Here is a 20,521-nt window from a genome sequence, read left to right as displayed (position 1 = left end):
TTATTCTTATTATACATTAACCTTATCAGTGATCTAAACCTCGATGGATTAGTTGTATCTTATGCTGATGACACCTGCCTAGTTTTCTTCGACAAGTCTTGGGATGGAGTACATCGTAGAGCAACTGTTGGTACGAGTATTAACAAAGTCTACCATTGCCTACGTGAAAGACATTTAATTTTAAATGATAATAAAATATTTTTCATGACTTTCTCTATTAATAAAACATGCTTAACCCTAAATCCATTAATGACATCACAAATGTGATGACAAAAACAACTGTAACAACCTACAAAATTGTATTATTATAAAAGAAGTAACAAGAACTTGTTACCTAGGTATCATTTACGATAATAACTAAAGGTGGAATCTACATTCGCAAAATTTACTGGGAAAGCTACGCGCAATTACCTACAAATTTTATAAATTAAGGGGGCTTAGTACCTGTACCAACAATGCGTGTTATTTATTATGCTTTATACCAGTTAATATTGCAATATGGGCTACTAGTTTGGGATGGTTAAGGCGACCGCACTACCAGATTAACAAAGTCTTCTTTAAAAGGCTCCTCGAAAGAAAATTACAGGAGACTTTGGGCGTTCTTCCACTCAAGTTACTTAATAAAAATATAGCAATTATGTTAATTTTTAAGAATGTCATCAAAAGTGTAAATAAAAAAATTTATGATAGTAAAAGGGAATGCAGACTTTATAATATTCCAGTAAAATACACGAGGAAATCATTCGAGCAATCCTTTGTAAATTACTTAGGGCCTGTTTATTTCAACTCGATGCCATATTCATGTAAGAAAAACGTCTACTGTACCAAAACTAATCCTAAAAAAAATTATATACCACTGGTTGTTCTCCCAACTAGCATAATCTAACTCATTCTTTCATCTGATCACTTATCTATATTATATTATATTTTCTTTCTTTTCTAGTGTAATTGTAATTGTTTTCATGTAAATATTCTCTCAAATATCTTATTACGTTAATGTTTAAACCTTTCGGTATTGTATTAGTCACAAACCATTATTCATTTGTATTACTCTCTATCTCAACACAAGCTACTGCTTAAAGCGATAGTTAAATCTAGTAAATAACATTTTATTGTATGTATTATGTAATTTATGACGATTAATAAAAAAAAAAAAAAAAATTCATTACTTTGCTAAATATTTTAAAATGTAAAAATGACTTTAAAATGAATTTAAATTTCATGAATTATATACTTTTAATTTGATTTTCAAATATTTATGAGTTCTTAATACAATTAACTTGGTACATTATAACAAAAATTGCAAATGTTTTGCATAAAGTTTAGTATATTATCACTACTATTATTAGGAACATTTAATACAGTTAATAAAAATATTATAATAACAATAATTTATTATAATTCAACACAAATGTTGATTTATTCATAATTTATTGATTTTAAGTTAGAAAAATAAATAATAACAAAAATACATTCAAATATATTTATTTTAAATTTTAATAGAAACTAAACACAGTTGGTAGATGTGGTTTCAGATTTGTTTAGAAAAAAATGTATTTAATCAGAATCATCTACAAGTCCATCTGAATCATACACAAGCACTTTTCCTTTCTTAGCAGATTCTTCTATTGGCAATGAAAAACATCTTGCAAAAACACGTGCAGTGTCAGAAAGTCCAAGTGATAAATGACCATCAGAATCTATTTCAATAGGCTCATCATTAACATGGACATCAGCAACTTGAGATAATAATACATCATCTTCCAAACATTCTTCTCTGAACTGTTCAATTATTGTCATTGAATTCACAGAATTCATTTTCTTTAGTGGCTGTTGGAAATGATTAGAAACCTGATGTTTACGTTTTCTTGAAATACTATCTGGATATTCTACTTGTACTCGCATTGGGGTTCGTAAATTTGAATTAATTAATGGTGTTTGATGCTTGTCAGGTAACTGATTCACTTGATTTCCATCACTACTCTGAGTATTTTCAAATGCGTTAATATTTAATCGAATTGGTAAAGAATCAGTATTTCCTGATGATGTACTCTCATTCATCGTCGATAATATATACTGACTTTCAAATGTTAAACCATTTTTCAGTCCAAAAACCATAGGCCTGTTAATTTTTTTTTTTTAATTTTTATTGTTACTACATGAATATTAACTCAAAATGTATAACACTTACATCCCAGGAGAACTAAAACGAATAATTATTGGTAATGACATGTGCTCTGCAAAAGCTAACAATGGTCGAATTTCTTTAAGACAAAATGTTATACAGCTACCTTCACCAACATCATAGATATCAAATTCTGACATCTGCAAACTCAATTCTGTACGTAAAATTTTTCTTAAATCTATAATTACATAATAGATACATGAAGTATGATTTAATTAATTTGAAATCTAAATTTAATAAAAATAATAATAGTTATCATGAAGCCAAAAATAAATTTGAGCACCTCGACAAGATTCCGAATGGGTTTTAAGAAGTACTTTTTCAGTAGTCACATCTAGAGTAATATCCACTTCACTATTTTGGAAATGTTTTACAGCAGCAGATAACACTTTGGAATCGATACAGAGTGTATGAGTTGTATCAACATTTTGATTTACCTTGAAAAAATGTATATACCTCATTATAAGTACATATTTACTTGGAATAATAATTTAACCAATAAATTACTTGTAAGGCTGAGTATTCTAACACTGGTATCAGATGAGTTTTGACACAAAAATTTGAGTAACGAAGCTGAATAGTAATTGTATCAGTGTTATTTTTAATTTCCATATGACATGATTCTAAGCAGCGACTTAAATGTGGAGATTTGAATATTGTAATGCATGACTAATAAAAAAACAAAATTATTTTATAACCTTCTTTTTGATATCAATTTACAATAAGCTGCAATAATGTACCTTGAGCGATATTTTACATTTCAACGAGTTCTCACTGTTTTGTTCATCGTCTTCCGTGAAATAATAACTGGAGAAAAATGAAGAGTCAAATGTAAACCATGCATACACAGTATGCCAACTGTTGGTTGTGTGCATGATTAATTGTGATGAATTAGGCTCAATAAACAAATCTTCCCCAATTCGACACATAGTGTTCAACGCCCGCGACAGAACTATAAAAATATATATTATTTAATGAGTAAAAACAAATACATGTTTGTCCTCGTAATCAGATCATAATTTGGATACAAAAACGAATCAAACCAACTTTTCAAATTCTGCCTGGGTATGACACACTTCATGTTTCTAAAAACTGTTATCAAGTAATGATCACATATCCATGTTTAGTACAATTAGTTGATCTATTACATTTTTAAAAACCACTCACTGCCAATTGCCAGGATAAAGTTTTAAAACAAAACAACTGATCATAATTTTGAAAACTAAAATTTTATCAGTTATCAGTTTCGCTGCTATTATCACAGTATAATTTATTCCGTGCTATTATCTCGACCAATTTGCAGGCTTATTGAAGTTTGAAAAATATTTTTTTTCATTTTTAGCCAAGACTTGAATGCAGAGGTGACACTAGGTATTCTTACACCCGGAGAAAATGGTAAAATTACGCCCTATCATAGACCAATAATCAAATACTCTTCTCGAGAATTGTTTTCTAATAATTAATATATAATCATACTTATTGAGTTTTAACTTAATAACAGTGTTAAATAAAGTTAAAAATATCAAATTAGTTGTTAATAATTACACCCTCTAAAATTTTACGCCCCGGGATGAATCCCCGTCTTCCACCTCCTAGTTCCGCCTGTGTTTGAATCACAGATTATATTAAATTATATTATTATTATTTTATATATTTATTATATTAAAGTTTTATATAATCTGTGCTTGAATTATGATTATTGTAAGCCCTCCGTATGTAATACCCAATTAAAATGTAGGTACCTACATTGTTATACGATATTGTCAACATGCACAAATTGAATATATTTTTGTCGAATTATACCGGTGTCCAATAGGTACCGTTAAGTATATCAATCACTATTAAGTAAAAATGTTTTAACATTTAGCAGCACATTAGCTGCTTATATTTTCTCGTTTTTTTTTCAATGATCATTTATAATTCAAAAATCAATATTTTATTTATATCAGTACATTTATCTATATCAGACTTGTTAAACCATTCTTAATTCCAAAAATTACCTACAGTAAATTAAGTATATCCATTAATATATCTTTATTGACAATACCTACAATAGCGTCATTGTATCAAAATAAAACAAAGTAAATAGTGTTATAAGTATTTAAAAAAAATATATATCCAAATAATCTGGTCATGTTGTTAAATGAAAGTCTAGTGCAAGATAGATAATATAAAATATCAAGAAATATTAATGTTAGCACTATTTGTGCTCGCGTAGACTTATTCTTTAATCTTATACGTATTTTTATTTTTACATTGAATTAAAATAAATTCAATTATAAAAAATATTTGTTATATTTTACAAGCAAAGCATAAATTTTTCTATTATAAATTGGGAACGTTCATTAATTCTAAGCTACATAAGTAATATCATTAGATGATTATAATATAAATTAATAGCTAAAATATGCATTAATTTTAGTTTGTCTTTTACTAATAAAATATTATTAATAATCGGTATAGATATTGAAAAAAAAAATTGGATGTCAATTAGAATTTTGGCCTACATTTATTAACCGTCGTGCGGTCTCACCTCCACGGCTCTACTTTATGTGATTTGCCTGCACGTTATCAAAATCCAATCGAGTTATAGCCTTATCACTCCCATTGCCGAACGTCATACGTCTTTAGCCTTAGATCATATACTATATGATATAAGTCTTTAGCAAACTCATATTAATATTAAGCATATTCAAATCCATAAAACAAATTAATATTCTTACAATTGGTGTTACGGAAACCTTAAGACTATTATTCCAGTTTTTTTACTTGTGTCCGCCTAACGCCAAAGTTTTTATAAACACCAATTGTTAGGTACGTCCTAGTTTTGTTTCCTTTGCAATGGTCCATTTAAGTGGTGAGTTTTTGGTTTCTCATTGATGTTAAAGTTGACCATTAACTGTTAGTTTAGACGACTACACCATTTATTTGTTTAGAAGCTCAAGAGAAACTTAAGAAATATAGAGAAGACAATGAACGTAAGAGTAAAGAAGTGTTAGAACTATGGGACTCCTCAGTCAAACATAAAATTAAACAATTAGGAAATGATCGTAAGTATTTTTGTTAGTAATTATTTTTCTCATAAATGTATACAACTGATTTTCCAACCAAATAAACATTGATTAAAAAAAAAAAAAGCACCTAATTCTTTCAGCATTTAATTATTGTAATTTTTAATGGGCGTGTATTATAATATTACTTCTAGAATTTGGTTTTAATATATGAAGTAACACATTTGAATAACAAACATGTTATTGCATAAAAAAAAATACTCAAAAAAAACATGTACCTAAACGAATAATCAAATATTTTTAATATTTTTAAATTTTATTACTACTTCAACATATTAAATTTTAATTTCATAAATAACATTTTAAATAAACCTTTAAAAGTATATAAAAAATTAAACAAATCATTAATTAAATTATCATTTAAGACACATTTAAAGAGTTTATAAAGTGTTTGAAATAATCCTTCAAACCATGTAATAGCTAGAAATGTTAAAAAAAAAAAAAGAATGATATTTATTATAATTCAATGATACTTATATAATTCATAAATAATAGTATAATATATAATTATATAAAAAATCTTATTACATTTATACTCTAAATGTGTAAATTTATCTGTTTTTGTCATAGTTAATATTTATAACTTAATATTAAAATAATTAATGAATATTATTTTTTATAAATTTTTATTAAGGTTACCTTGTTTTGGAACAAGTATTAATAGCAGCATGTGATTGCAACCGTATTGATGTTGCCAAAGTATGTTTACAAATGCTCCTTAATAAATTTCCTGAAAGTCTCAGAGTACGGCGGCTGGCTATAACTATACTAGAAGCGGAGGAAAAGTAATTTGACACATTATTATTTTATATACTTAATAACAAGTGTGTAATGTTGTAAATCAAACATTTGTTTATACAATTATTACATTTTATATCTTATGTAAATTAGGTATGATGAAGCATTAGAAGCTCTTGATCAATTAATCAAAGCAGATGAAACTAATGCTCAAACCAGGAGACATAAAGTAGCTATATTAAAAGCTAAATGTCAAATTAGTGAAGCCATAAAAGAACTTGTTGAATACCTTAAAAAGTGTGTTCAAAATCAAAAATAAATTTCTTTTAAATAATCACCGAATAAAAACTTAATATAAATCTAGGTTCATGGTAGATCAGGAAGGTTGGCAAGAATTAAGTAATTTATACTTGTTAGAAGGAGAGTATGCTAAATCTGCATATTGTATGGAAGAAATGATTCTGCATAATTCTCAGAATCATTTATATCATCAACGACATGCTGATATACGATATACACAAGTATAATTTATAATATAATATTCTTTACTATATTTACTTTAAAGTTAATATTATTTTAAATTTATATCAAAAAAAAAATGTTTGGATGTATATTAAAAGTTCATATTTTTCAGGGAGGCATAGACAATTTAGAATTAGCACGTGCTCATTACTCATATGCTATTCTTTTAAATCCCAACAACATTAGAGCATTATATGGCTTATACTTGGTAAGAACAATTATATATTTATTATTACAATTAAATAGGCATTAATTGTATTAGAAATATTTCATTATAGGCTAAATGACCTACTTTCGTTTAAAAAATATAAACTTAAAATTATAATAAAGTTAATTATTCAGCGTTACAAATATATACTCTTTTATACTATTTATTTTATAAGCTGTTAAAATAAAACAAAATAATTTATTATGTCATTAGACACAAAACTAAAATAAGATCAGTGGCGATCACATAGGGTACCAAGTGGTGCAATTACATTTATATCTCATGGGTCTCTGGCCTACATACATTTGGAGGCCCTACTCTGGTCTGGAGCAAACACTATAAATGCATAACTATTAATCTGGATCTTTAAATATTGAATAAAATGTAAAGAATTAGCAGTGTCAAAAATGAAAACAAATATAAATATATAATAACTAATATAGATAACTATAACAATGTTGATTGTGTTTGAAGTTAGTGTCAGGATTCAAGGAGCCGTCTCAAGATTTATATGTTACTATATTATGTAACTACTATATAGAAATAAATTATGATGAAGTAATAGATATATTTTGGAAAATAAGTCAACATATATCCAATCCCTTGAATTAAATCACTAATCAAAATTAATATGTATGTTGTAGTATTGTCTTTGAAATCTTTAATAATTAATAATTTATTGTATTTGAAAAACTACCCTGAGCAATACCAACCGGTGAAAATTTTTTTTTTTTATAAAATGTTTAATTTAAACTTCTATTAAAAAAAATGAACAGGAAATTGCAATAAATTTAAATTTATTTAAGGTAAATATTTATTTGAAAATGTATTTGGAAAAAAATTTTTTCAATCAAACAAACATGATTGTATGGATGTAAACCAAAATAAATTTGGGGGCCTATAATTTTCACTGCACTGGTTCGTGAAAAACCTATGGGGGCCACTGAATAAGATTTTATAGTTTAGTAATAAAACTAAATATATTAACTGTTATTAGATTTATAATTAATTTTAAAATTTAAAAATTAATATTTTAGACTGCTCGTAGTTTAATGTCATCACAAAAAAGTAATCAAACAAAGAAAGCTACATTCAAGAAAATTGCTACATTATCTTTAAAACGAGTTGAACACATTTATAGGTAAAATATTACTCTTACTTAATTACTCAATTTACTATATTTTTATAAATTATCAAATAATAATTAAATTTGTATTTTTTTTAAGTGAGAAAAAACAATTAAACAAGAAAAATCAGCTTTATGTACTGGAAACATTAATGGGATCATTGCATTTAAGCTTGAATTAATCTAGTCTAAGATGTTGGTATAATTATTATATTTATTACTTTTTATTTCACAAACATTTTTTTTTGGCATTTATTAAGATTATGTCTGAGCTTCTATAAACGGGATGTTGTTTTTCTTCTGAAACATATGATAATATAAAATGTTCAACCAACATGTCTAAAAACATTTTCCATGTATTCTTTTGTTTTTCGGTTTCTCTGAGTTCTTGACATATTAGTATTACTGTATTTGGAGTGGTCAATTCGGTCATAGTTTTCACCAGCGCTTCAACCACCTTTGAACAGTTTTATAAATATACAATTATGTAAGCTAAATTAAAAACAATCTTACTTCAGGATAATATATACAATCAGCCATTATTAAAAAGTCAAATGGTTCAGACCTAAATGCGGTACCCCATTTTAGTGCAGCAACTTTTACAGTACCTTTTATAGAAGGTATATTTTCATCAACATTTTGTTTCAGTTGCTGTAAATTTTCTGGTAAATCTGTAAGTGTGACATTTCCTCTAAAAAATATGTAAATGTAATATATATATAAATATTTTTTAAAGTTCATTGTGTATACATATTTAGTTCAATAAATAAAATACATTTGATGTTTTTTTTTTCACTATTTATAACTACGCAAGACTTACAATTTACATTTACCCGAAACATGCAGCAGCCAGCCCAACACATCCTAGTCCTGATCCTAATTCTATCACATTCTTAGATTCAAAGGTTTCATTATTTTCCATGTACAAAACTTCTAAATACTTAGCCAATACTAAAGCTGCATCCCATACTACACAGTTGACATCGCCATACTCTTGTTGACAAAACTTCAAAGTAACATTTATCGATTCCAGATCAAAATTCCTAAAGTATATATTTTTGTCCATAATTCTAAAGCTTGAAAATGTATTTCTTAAATATAAAAATTTGTATATCTTTGTAACATGCCTTGGTTAATCGACAACCGTTTTATCAGTTAACGTGACAACGTTTTTTTTTTTTATTTATCTTGGATTCGTGATTAAAGATAACAATGATAAAAAGTAAACAAGTGTTCTTATCAGAATATTTATTTTATTGAAATATTTATATAGGTAGGTGGTATTTTACAAAAAATTATTACAATATAACCATAAATAGTGGTGTATTGGAGGGTATACCCGATACGCTATTTTCATCGATGGCGTATAGCTTGTGAGAAATTGATAATACGCGGGTATACGATCGTATATAACTTGTAATTTGACAAATAACTACATAATACCTTGACTAACCTAACTTGTGGTTATATTTATGACGTGCGGTATCAGTATATTATTATTATTTTTCTCTTTTTTTTTAATTTGTTATCATTTAACAACAAGTTTCTGTTATCAAACAGTCACAATTAAGGATGTGTAGTTCATGGGTTTTTTTAGTTCTTACCATATGATAGTTACTACATGAAATAAGGCGTATACCCATGATTTATTTTAGCAATACGACTCATAGGAATTAATTATTAGTAATATCATTGAATTCTTTTTTCGTCCTGCTCACGATATAGATATTGTTTTATATTATGATATGTACTATCTACATCGTGGTCCTACTGTTACAAGCAAACTGAAAAGAGTGAGCAACTGAGTTACTAAGTGTGGTTGATTTATTGTGTTATAGACTATGATACAATATGTGATCTTAAATCATAAAAAAAAAAAGATTACAATTTTACAGTTAGGCAAATTCAAAATCCAGTCTCTTCTGTTATTAACGTCTTCCATGACGAATCCTGGCGTTTCTTACATCCGAAATGTATAAAAATCAAAAAAAACATAATATTTGTTGAATAATTAAAACCTCTGAATAAAAACCTTTGTTGCGGACATACATGAATGTAGGTCCTTACGACTCTTACAGTACGAGCGGGTCCACATAAATTATAAATATTAGAGAGTAATATAATATTCGCAATAATAATAGAAAGGAACTATTAGTTAAACAGAGGGTAAGCAAACACGTATTACGAAGACAGGTAGTATGTAATAAATATTACGACTTATATGACATGGACGGGACCATGTAAATCGTGACGGTAGATATCAAGAAAATAATTATTATTAACACAATATTAGCAGTCGTAAAAATAGAAATGAATTTTAGCTAAAAGCCAGAAGATAAACCAGTACATTACTATGTGTGAATCGCATGGCTATATGTAGGATTGTAACTGGGAAAAATCGTGGCAAATATGGGATAAGTGCGAATAAGGTCATCTAGGTAATAAAAAGCCATTAGAGACAAATTATTTATTATAATTAAAAACAACTATCGCCCAGCGCGGCACGTTTGATCGTCACCAAACCTAAGTATATAAGGGGGTTGGGAATAGACCAATATTCAGATGTGGTTTACATGTACAGTCGCAAGCACCTTCACGCCACATTATTTCGTAAATTAATGTTTTGTACTTAGAAAAATTATTAAATAAACAGTTTAAAATTTCAATTGAGTGTTTTATTGAAGTCTATCCTTTAAAAACTTAACCATCATATACGATTGAGCGACGGCACGCAACACCTTATAATTTATCTCTATAATTGAAGATATGTTAGTACTTTTACGTATCACTTTAATAAATTGGCAATCAAAAAATACGTAAGTCATATAGTACCGGTAACATTTTATTGTGCGTAATCAGAGAGCAACAAGACCTTCAACCCTCTACCAAGGGCACCCATAGAAAAATTCTCAAGGGGGGGGACAACATTTTAATTTATCAATCTATTCATAAATAGGAATGACCCACGATATAGGAAGGGGTTTACAATTTTACATTATACTATTACATTATATATATATCAAACTGGAAGACTATTTATTATTTAACCAATTTACCATAAAAGTAATTTATTGAAATTTTTATTTAATTAATAATATAAATTTTTGATATTTGCCAGGGGGGGACATGCCCCTCTCTTGCACCCCTATATGGGCTCCCTTGCCTCTAACTTGAAGTTTCAGATCACTATTCTTATATGATAATGTATTCATTGACAAAAAATGACTTATTTATTTGGGTAATAAGGACGTAACCAGGGCCGGCGAGATGATGGGCCAGTGAGAGCTAGAACCCCAAGGCCTGTACCTCCGAGAGAGCCCGTTGACTCAACCTTATATACAAAACTATATTATAATCTCATTTGCCGTAGTGTAAGATGCACATTTTAATACTTCTATTATAATAAAGTATGTATGTCTTGACCAAACAAGTGTAAGTAAAGGGGATATGAAATTGATCAGCCTAGGGTGTAGCTAAAAGACCTGGCTCATTAATTTATTGTACCCATATATTGAAATTAGAACTTTCAATAATAATTATTGGAAAGTATACAAAATAAGACACAATTTTAAATGGAAATGAAAAATCAATAAGCTAAAAAAAACGGGCTCTATAATGCTAATCTACACAGGCCCAGCTTTAGTTCTTTCAGCGTCAAGTACAAGAGTAATTTTGGCGCCCCTTCCTCTTAAACGATTTAAACATATAACTAAAAAAAGAAGAATTGTGGGAGCTGGAGGGGCTAAGCTCCATCCATAAACAAAAATGCTCAAAATAATTTTTTAAGCGTGTATACTAACTTTATATTCGTAAATCATACAGATAACTAACATAATAATATAGTAATAGTTTGTTAAATTGAAAAATTAAAGTTAGTATAATTGTACCTACCTATACGAGTAAGTGCACTCACTTGCATGTCGATATAATAATAAATAATAATAATCAAATATATATTAAATCACATTGTAAAAATAATATTTTTCTACTTATTGTTGATAATTTGCATCGTCAAAGTTTTATCAAATTAAATTTTAATGTTGACACTCTTCTCATGCGTCCTTTTGATTTTGGTGACCTATGTCATTGCACGCGTCAATTGTACGTAAAGCTGGTCTGTCTGGTCTTGCTATTACATTTACCTCAACCAATTCCTAAAATTTAAAATTTAGATTTATACATTTTGACAAAGGTGGAAAAGTTAATGAAAATAATTAACTCAATAAGTTAAAATTTAATAAAGAAAAAAATATTAACTTAACTCAGATTAAAAAAAGTTATTCTACTTTTTTTAATTAGTATATAGATCACATAAAAAATGACTATGTTCTTTAGAAAGATCTGATTTCCTAGATTATAATAAATAATTTTATTGTATTTTTTATTATAATAAACAACAGTGGCGTTGAAGTTTTTGAAAAATACTAAGACATTGTACATCAAGGGGCTACTCATTACCGTATTTATCTAGGTTAGGTTAGGTTAGGTATGTATAGTTAAAATTCTTTATACAAAACATTCTGTATCAACGGTCAGAACCCAATACCCGATGGTGGGCCCCCAACTTACAAAATCTAATATGACAACTGATTTACAGTCAGGGTGGGCATAGGTAAATTAAGTCCCAAACTATTTTATTTTTTTTCGAAATAGGTAAACTGAGTCCCAATAATACGAGTAATATTGAAATTGGTAAACTGAGTCCCACGTATAAAATTTAAAGAGGTTAGGTTATATGGGTCGTTGGGAATTCCGTATTATGTCGGTGCCCACGACAATAAATTACACTCTTCGTCAACATTATCATCTAATTGGTGGCGATCGGTGCCGATCAGTGTTTTTTAACATATTCACTGTATTATCAACAATTTGATCAATTTAATGATAATTTTATTGTATGCGTCAATTTATTAATTATTATATATTTAATAAAAAAAAATTATTAATATGTAAAAGAATAACGGAGAAGGGCGTATACGCCGTATACCCGCGTATCAGATAGCATCCTATAAATATACACACCAACAGAGAAACAAATAAGTCGGTATACGCCGTATACCCGCGTATACGCCCCACTACACCACTGGTTATATCTCCTATCTTTATGTAGGCACCTGTATGTAATTTGTATCCAATAATTCTTAAGAAACAATTAGCAAGTCAATATTTACGAAGTTGCAAACATTTATTGCGTATAAATTCAACACAATGGTCGATTAGAACGACGGGGATTTGAGCGCTAGTGAACCGTTAGGTACCTATACGCGTACATTATCTATAAATTGTATTATCTAACTTGTATTATCGACGTGTTTCAAACTCAAGGAAATAAGACAACAGTAAAAACACCGGACTAATTAAGTATTCTATGTATATAATCCCGAGAGGACGCCAAAGGATTATTTATGTAAGATACCCGTCCGTAATCGGAGAAAATATATTTACGGTATGTTCGTCGTGCGTGAACAACAATATACACTTTAGGCTCACAGCAGTAGCGTTGCTCCTAAATGCCAAATTTTTGTTGGGCGTATTTGAAAAATGGGTGCCGATGACCCAAATATTATGTCAAAAAAAAAATATAAGAGTTAAATCATAATTGTGTCTTGCATTATGAGTAACTATGACTTTGTAATATAGATAGAGGAGACCGAGGATAAAATTAACATTGATCAATTAAACAACTTTCAACCAGTGGTTAAAGTGGTAGGGATGGAGGGGGACGAAGTTCTTATATAAGGTAAGATTATGCGTCCTCTTTAATTTAAGTCACCAAAAGTCCGGGTGAACGCTTAATGGCATTGGTCACTAAAATACAATATTGAAGATACAATACTTATTATAATATTACAATGTTACACGAAATTTATTTTTTTGATTAATTTGAACAAGTGGAAAAAAGAAATAATATGTATTTATATATTACAGTAATAAATGGGGGAAATTTGTTTTTACACCATATGAAAATAAATTTTTTAAGAACATGTATGTATAACAGAAGAGGCTTAAACCTCATGGGTTTCCTAAAAAAAGTTGGTAAGATTTAGAATTAGGTAGGGGAACGCTCCTCAATTTTTTATGCATACAGTCCTCCCACAACATTTTTCCCACTTTAACCACTGGTTGTAACTCGTGGCTGTAGCGCTATAGTGAAATAGTGTGTCTAATCGGATTTCACGTAAATATCGTTTACGCGCGTTGTGATCCGTTGCGCTTTCCATATCCGGGTGCCATGATATCGATTAGTGGCCACTTCAAATTACGTTTGAAAACGCAATACTTTATGTTTCAATTGTTTGAACACTCACGTCATGTTAATTAAATTATTTGAAACAACTTTTTTTCATTTTTATTTTTATTTTTATTTTCCGTAAAATGCGGGTTTTTTAACATTAAAGATTGACTCGTATAAACATCGTTAACGGCTAGACAACACTACGGTGACGTCAACCGTTTTTGGCGCAGCTCGTGGAAATTCGGTAGAAAAAGTTCAACAGTTTCTTGTCCGACGTTTTCGTTCAACCCTTCTTCCATCGTCGTGACGGACCATTTTGCACTCGTTCGCGCCGCATCGGCGTGTACTATCGTTGTTGCGCTTGTCGGACGTGGCTTCGGCCACTGGAATGCTCAACGTGGAGGCGGGCGTGCACCAGTTGCACGGTTGCCGCAGTCCGAAGTCGTAACCGCGATGATCGTACTCGGTGTAGGCTGCAGCGGCGAGTGTGGAGCCGACGCGTCTTTTGGCTCCGAGAGTGCGTTCCAGTGGCCGCGGAGCGTAGCGAACCGGTTGACTTATAGCCGCGACCGCGGATTTCCGTACTCGGCGTTCCCGGTTACGCAACATCCGCTGCTGCGTCTTTTTGTCCGCCGGCGGTTTGGCCCACGCGACGTCGAGAAACACGCCCGAAGCCGCGTCCCTGAAACAGTCCAGCGCGTCCATGGCCGACTGCGCATCCTCACGCCGCTCAAAGTGCACGAACGCGTAGTTCTTTAAGTTCTTCACGCGCTCCACGACCCCGTACCGGCCAAACATCTTGGTTACCACGTGTTCGTCCAGCACGCCGCCGCACTGCTTGACGAACAGTATGCGCACCTTAGCCATCGTGTCCGCGTCAACCTGCGGTTCCGGGTCCGCCCAGTCCACCTTCGTCTTGCACCCGAAAACCTTTTGCTTCGACAGTGCCCGCTTGGCGTCCGTAGCCGTGGCCACCGACCCGTAGTCCAGGAAGCAGAAGCCCCGGTGCATCGACGGGTCGTTGAAGTTCTTGTACGTGATCACACGCACCAGATGACCACGCGTTATGCGGCTCACTTCATCGAATATCTCTTTCGGCGCAACCCATTTGCGCCCGAACCCATTTATCGTAGCCCATTTGCGCCCCAAATCATAGCCCATATGCGCCCGATTCAGATCAGGTGAAAATCGTGCAACGTTGCCATTTATTGAGTATATTGACGTGTAACTATAAAATCTAAAATAATATTTGATCGTTTCCCAATCTAATCGAAACCAATATCAAAATCGATAAAGATAATAATATTTTGTCGTTAGTCGTGCTAATCGAAATTGTAAAATCCCAATCGATAAAGATTATATTATATAAAAATGCATTTATCAGTTGTATTTTATAAGTGTCAGTTGCATCAGTACATGAATAGTGAGTACTACTATAATGGAATTTTATATAACTAATTCAAGTAAACAAAAACTTTGTTTAGTTTTTCGTTATTTTAAATATCACGTGAGTAGAACCCTTGTTTCTGGAGATATAAGTTGGCGTTGTGTAAAAAAAAAACCTGTAGTGCGTATGTCAAAACCAATAGTTCAAAAACGAAGTTAACCGAAATTAAAGACAGCCATACCCATGATCCGGAAACTGAAAAAAATTTAAACTTACTGGACGTTCAAGGTAGGTGTAAAAGAAAAGCGTGTGAAGATTTAACTTTACGACCTAATAAAATAATACGTACAGAGCTTTCCACGTGCAGCACCGCTAAGAATTCTGATGTTCATAATATCAGAAAGTCTATATACCGAGAACGTCGAAAAATATTACCCTCAGTTCCTAAATCACTCAACGAAGCAATTGAACAGATTTCTAATTTAGTAATTTTAACAAATAAAAACGAAGAGTTTACATATGTTGATAATGTAAATAATATTATTTTGATTACATGTAAAACGAATTTAAATTTTTTATGCGATTTCAACTATTCTGATATTTTTGGTGATGGTACTTTTACTTATAGACTATCACATTTTTATCAAATGTATGGTATTCATATATATGTAAATGGATTTTATATACCACTTGTTATTGCATTTTTACCATCAAAATCATTTGAATGTTATCGGGCTATGTGGAACTTTATTTGCCATTTATGTACAAATAAATTACAAAAAAATTTTACACCATTATCAATCCATTTAGATTTTGAAATCGCAGCACACAAAGCATTTCTAAATGTATTTCCAGACAGCAAAATAAGAGGCTGTAGATTTCATTTAGGTCAATCTTGGTACCGAAAAATAAATTCTTTGCCAGATCTTAAAAAATTGTACAAGAATCAGTCATGCGATATCGCTAAATGGTTAACATTATTTTTTGGGTTACCATTTTTACCGTCAAATGAAGTGGAAGATGCTTATTTTGATTTACAAAACTTAACTCCAAATTTCAATTTGACAAATTTATCCGAATTTTCTGATTATGTATTTAATAACTATATCATTAAAGGATGTCCATTTCCACCATCAATTTGGGCTGAACCTCCAACAGACGCACCTCGCACCACAAATTGCGCTGAATCATTTCACAAGCACTTTAACTCCCAATTTTATTCACCTCATCCTCCATTGACTAGTGTAATTGAAAATTTAAAACTTATACAAGTAGAATCATATCTAAAAATAAATGAAATCAAGAAGGGTAAAATAAAATCACGACGTAAAGAAGAAAAAGAAAAAATACAACATACTTATGAAGCGTGGAATGAGTACAGAGGAAAACACTTAAATAAAATAGAATACTTAAAAAAAATTTCTTATAAATTTCGGAGAATCAATTTATAATAACTGTATGATTATTTTAATATTATTATAATTTAATTATATTTTGTGTTATTAACATCCTTATTATTGACTAATGTACCTATATTATAAATTTTGATTATTTTTGACGTAGGATTTAATATTTTTAAACAATCTTAAACGACAACTGACAACAGTGGCAATTAATATGTATTATTTATTTTGTTTCTATATAAATTTAATTTAATGGATTATTAATAATACCTATTTAAAATTTAGATGTATATGTGATATTATTGTAATTGTATTTATTAATTATTTTGATTTTACGTAAAAATGTTTCTATTTGAAATTAATAATTTAATGCAATATAAATAATATATATGTATATATAATATGTATACTGTTTAGTATTTAACATTATTTTTAAAATTATTACTTTTTTTTAATTTTGATTTTACATAGAATTGTATATTTTTAAACAACAACGGCAACGTTGCATGCAAAATGGGCGCATTTGGGCTATAAATCAGGGTGTTAAGTTTTTTATTTTGGGCGCAAATGTCCATAACTCTCGGGGCGCAAATGGGCTGCTCTTGGGCGCAAATGGGCTACAGCCATCTCTTTTTCCGTTTTCACCTTCGACAGGTTGCCCACGTACAGCCTGAATTTTTGGCCGTCGTCCTTGGTGGTCGAACGGCTCTCCGAACGGTTCGTCATCGCGATTCTATCACGTGGTATTATCAACTGTAGGTCTTGAGCGTGGTTGACGATACGATGATGGTGTCGCAAATTCCTCGTTTATTGATCAATTCTTTTTTTATTCTCTTCCTGTCCACAGTGTTTCTGTTACGTTGTCTTGTTAACAATGAACGTTCGATTAATATTTCGTACTTGTTTTACACTCGTTGAAAACACTCGCTATGGCCAGCTAGCTATTACATAGCTCTATTTGTAATCGGGTGACAGTGCATTTTTTTTTATATATATCCGTCGTACGTAGAAAAAAAAACGTGAAACCGATGCACACGGGGTGCCGTGATCGAGTTCGAAGAGTTGATGATGTGATCAACGCCGACGTTACGCATTAACAATGTTTATAGATTGTCTACCGGACGTGATATATTTAATCGATCATCTAGGAATGCCGGCGAGCTCGTCGTCTAGAAACGCTGCAATTGCAAGCGAAATCGTTGATAACACTAAGGTAAATGCGTAACGATAACTGACCGTGTAACCGACTGCTTGGGTCGTACGGGTAACGTTATAATGGAAATACGCACGTGCATCGTGTGCAGATTCACGAAGATACCAAATCGCAATCGACACCCAAGAGCGTATTTGAGGGGGGGAGTGAAGTGGGCATTCGCCCCCCCCCCCCCATGACTCGTATTTTTTTTTAATATAGTACATTGATTTATTTAAAAAAATGTAATGTATAAATAATAATTAAGAATATAAATTACTAGTCTATCATTATAATATGTTATCATTATAACAGAAGCATGCAATTATTTTAAGTTTGTTTAGCCCCCTCCCCCTATAGCCACAACTCAAATACGCTCTTGTTTTGAAAGCGGAGAGGCTATTAATGTTTTGAACATAAATTGGTGGAGCTCTGATGTTATCATATTGATGATAAACAATAGATTCGTTGATTGCATTACGGAATATCACAAGAGGTATCTCGTTAGATTTAATTATTTTCTTCGTTCGCCAAGATAGCGAAACCACTAGGTGAAACTAATGGTTTGATTTTTTCCCAATATGGATAGTTTAATATTATTTGATGTAATGTGACTAGTACAATTCAATTTTGTACTTTAATTTTTTTTCTTCATCCGTATTTTGCTGAACGTTAATTTGACCGATACTGGGTCTAATTTGACAGTAGCATAAATAAGTCTGAATATAAAATGAAAGGTATTTAAAAATATATTTCATGATTATGGCCGAAAAGATTTTATCAATGAGTTTAAACAGTTTTTCATCAACGTCTTTATTATTAATTACTACGATCGAAAATAAGAATAAGAATATTTTGCTTAATACGTATAAGATGATAATAATTATCATCTTATACGTAATATGAATTATTCATTTAAATGCGTCTGAGAGTTTTCCAAATGTTGAAAGGATATTACGCTTATATCTTCCTCTATGTGTACTAGTTGTACTGAAAATTTGTTTTCATAATTTTTATACCGCTTATCTTGAACTAAACAAATGCATATATAACCTATAGCATGGACTTACATACAAGGCTGTGATCTACAAGAAGTACCTATTATGTATATACGTTGCATACATTTCACGCTTTGATCCGTTTCGTGAAATGGATAGAAATTTTATCCAGTTCACGAAACGGAACTTCTTTTTCTACATATCGCGCAATAATTAATCAATCATTATTTAGTAGTCATAAATAAATATTATGACCAAGAGTTATTTACGTAGATATTACGTAATAAAATAATATTGTTAATGAACTTCAAGTTTCAAAAATGTAATGTAAAGGCCCAATAGCGAACGTGCGACGCATGGTTGTCGAGCACGTACACTCATCCGTTGCAAGCCAAAATTGTTCATGTGTGTACGCGGAGTCGAACACCAAATGACGTTCACAACGTGAACAACGAACGCGATCCGATCGTTGTCAGTATTCTAATGATTCTTGGAGAGATTACAGACATGAATCGAGGTTCCATGTGAACGGATGTTTTCAAAACTACAAATCATTTCACAATCGATACAACAGTTCGTGTACATCGACGTTCGGCGAGTGACCGATGAAATATTCGGAATTTTCGTTCAACACGCAAATATTTAACTGTGCGTAGAATTTTTGTACAAGCGTTCACACGGAGCCCCGAGTAACTGCGAACGAGCAGTTGTGTTCAACGACCAAGCGTTGCACAATTTGCTCTCGTACGTTCAATTCTATAACGATTATTGATTAATACGATTCGAGTTGATGGATAAATGAATAGTTATTAATTACTTATTATTGTGTTTTACGAGTTCAAGAGTGAGACATTTGTGATTGATAGATTAGTAGAAAAAAAATAATACTCGAGAAATTTATTACTTATTAAAGTTTAAGGTTCGAGTTACTTGTATTTTGTAATTCATTTTTTTTTATTCAATTATTTTCCAATAATTAGTATTTAATAAGTAATTACAAAGCAGTTTTATTGCAGTTTGTCATATTTTTGAAACAATTAAATGCGTTTAATACATTTATATTATCTGGCTCGATTGAATTACGATAAACATAATTGAATTTCTCCTAACAACAGACTTGTTTATTTTTATAAATATTAGATATTCTAAAAATTTGAAAACAAAATTTTACAATTTTACACTTTTTTTTATACATAAATAATTCTTATACGTTCATTCTTATACTCTAATACGTATATAACAACATATTCATTAAGTATATTATTGTAACCTACAAAGTATTAACATTTTTACACGATACTGAATACATTTTAAAAATCTATAGTAAAAATGGCAAATACCGGATTATGGTTCTATTGGATAACAGGATGGAATAGAAACAAGAATAACGAAATACAACAAGAGGATAACAACACCGGATCCTCGGTAAACACTGTTTCTACATGTGATAGAAGAA

The 20,521-nt window shown here is 30.5% G+C and overlaps 6 protein-coding genes across 7 annotated transcripts in view; 3 read left to right on the top strand and 3 right to left on the bottom strand.

Annotated features, from left to right (window-relative positions):
- Positions 1 to 1,469: 1,469 nt before the first annotated feature.
- LOC112688394 (cell cycle checkpoint control protein RAD9A) lies at positions 1,470 to 3,429 on the bottom strand. The gene is made up of 6 exons (XM_025561558.1): positions 3,233 to 3,429; positions 2,926 to 3,137; positions 2,693 to 2,854; positions 2,469 to 2,622; positions 2,192 to 2,363; positions 1,470 to 2,122 (listed from the first exon to the last, which is right to left on the bottom strand). Exons 1-6 carry the CDS (start codon positions 3,264 to 3,266, stop codon positions 1,558 to 1,560), a joined length of 1,299 nt encoding a protein of 432 aa, XP_025417343.1. The 5' UTR covers positions 3,267 to 3,429; the 3' UTR covers positions 1,470 to 1,557.
- A 1,353-nt stretch (positions 3,430 to 4,782) lies between these two features.
- On the top strand, positions 4,783 to 8,198 carry LOC112688395 (ER membrane protein complex subunit 2-like). 2 transcript variants are annotated; one of them, XM_025561560.1, is made up of 8 exons: positions 4,783 to 5,042; positions 5,125 to 5,235; positions 5,891 to 6,041; positions 6,148 to 6,291; positions 6,359 to 6,515; positions 6,629 to 6,724; positions 7,762 to 7,865; positions 7,951 to 8,198. In XM_025561560.1, the coding sequence occupies exons 1-8, from the start codon at positions 5,027 to 5,029 to the stop codon at positions 8,030 to 8,032; spliced, it is 861 nt and encodes a 286-aa protein (XP_025417345.1). In that variant the 5' UTR covers positions 4,783 to 5,026; the 3' UTR covers positions 8,033 to 8,198. The 2 variants fall into 2 exon arrangements, with proteins under 2 accessions (XP_025417345.1, XP_025417344.1); XM_025561559.1 differs by having other exon boundaries at positions 4,784 to 5,042; positions 5,122 to 5,235.
- On the bottom strand, positions 8,069 to 9,018 carry LOC112688396 (protein-lysine methyltransferase METTL21D-like). Its single transcript, XM_025561561.1, has 3 exons — positions 8,684 to 9,018; positions 8,364 to 8,541; positions 8,069 to 8,307 (listed from the first exon to the last, which is right to left on the bottom strand). The coding sequence occupies exons 1-3, from the start codon at positions 8,914 to 8,916 to the stop codon at positions 8,080 to 8,082; spliced, it is 639 nt and encodes a 212-aa protein (XP_025417346.1). The 5' UTR covers positions 8,917 to 9,018; the 3' UTR covers positions 8,069 to 8,079.
- Positions 9,019 to 14,340: 5,322 nt separating this feature from the next.
- Positions 14,341 to 15,246, bottom strand: LOC112688362 (heterogeneous nuclear ribonucleoprotein Q-like). Its single transcript, XM_025561528.1, has one exon. The coding sequence runs from the start codon at positions 15,244 to 15,246 to the stop codon at positions 14,341 to 14,343; it is 906 nt and encodes a 301-aa protein (XP_025417313.1).
- An 873-nt stretch (positions 15,247 to 16,119) lies between these two features.
- Positions 16,120 to 17,409, top strand: LOC112688361. The gene is made up of 2 exons (XM_025561526.1): positions 16,120 to 16,743; positions 17,347 to 17,409. The coding sequence occupies exons 1-2, from the start codon at positions 16,120 to 16,122 to the stop codon at positions 17,407 to 17,409; spliced, it is 687 nt and encodes a 228-aa protein (XP_025417311.1).
- Positions 17,410 to 18,005: 596 nt separating this feature from the next.
- LOC112688400 overlaps positions 18,006 to 20,521 on the top strand; it is a gene marked incomplete in the record, with an annotated part of 3,888 nt that continues 1,372 nt past the window's right edge. The window contains 1 exon segment of the mRNA XM_025561565.1: positions 18,006 to 18,088.

Source organism: Sipha flava, unplaced genomic scaffold (genome assembly GCF_003268045.1).
Source record: "Sipha flava isolate LNK unplaced genomic scaffold, YSA_version1 38_pilon_pilon, whole genome shotgun sequence".
Classification (NCBI taxonomy): domain Eukaryota; kingdom Metazoa; phylum Arthropoda; class Insecta; order Hemiptera; family Aphididae; genus Sipha; species Sipha flava.
This window is presented reverse-complemented; position numbering and strand designations above follow the sequence as displayed.

Coding starts and splice junctions, on each gene's coding strand:
- LOC112688394 (XM_025561558.1), bottom strand. CDS start 3,266: ATGAAGTGTGTCATACCCAGGCAGAATTTGAAAA. Junction 2,623..2,692: donor TAGAATACTCAGCCTTACAA/GTAATTTATTGG, acceptor CATTTTTTCAAG/GTAAATCAAAATGTTGATAC. Junction 2,364..2,468: donor CCATTCGGAATCTTGTCGAG/GTGCTCAAATTT, acceptor ATGTAATTATAG/ATTTAAGAAAAATTTTACGT.
- LOC112688395 (XM_025561559.1), top strand. Junction 6,725..7,761: donor CATTATATGGCTTATACTTG/GTAAGAACAATT, acceptor TTAATATTTTAG/ACTGCTCGTAGTTTAATGTC. Junction 7,866..7,950: donor CGAGTTGAACACATTTATAG/GTAAAATATTAC, acceptor ATTTTTTTTAAG/TGAGAAAAAACAATTAAACA.
- LOC112688396 (XM_025561561.1), bottom strand. CDS start 8,916: ATGGACAAAAATATATACTTTAGGAATTTTGATCTGGAATCGATAAAT. Junction 8,542..8,683: donor CTGGCTGCTGCATGTTTCGG/GTAAATGTAAAT, acceptor CATATTTTTTAG/AGGAAATGTCACACTTACAG. Junction 8,308..8,363: donor ATTGTATATATTATCCTGAA/GTAAGATTGTTT, acceptor AACTGTTCAAAG/GTGGTTGAAGCGCTGGTGAA.
- LOC112688362 (XM_025561528.1), bottom strand. CDS start 15,246: ATGGGCTATGATTTGGGGCGCAAATGGGCTACGATAAATGGGTTCGGG.
- LOC112688361 (XM_025561526.1), top strand. CDS start 16,120: ATGTATGGTATTCATATATATGTAAATGGATTTTATATACCACTTGTT. Junction 16,744..17,346: donor AAAATTTAAAACTTATACAA/GTAGAATCATAT, acceptor GATTTTACATAG/AATTGTATATTTTTAAACAA.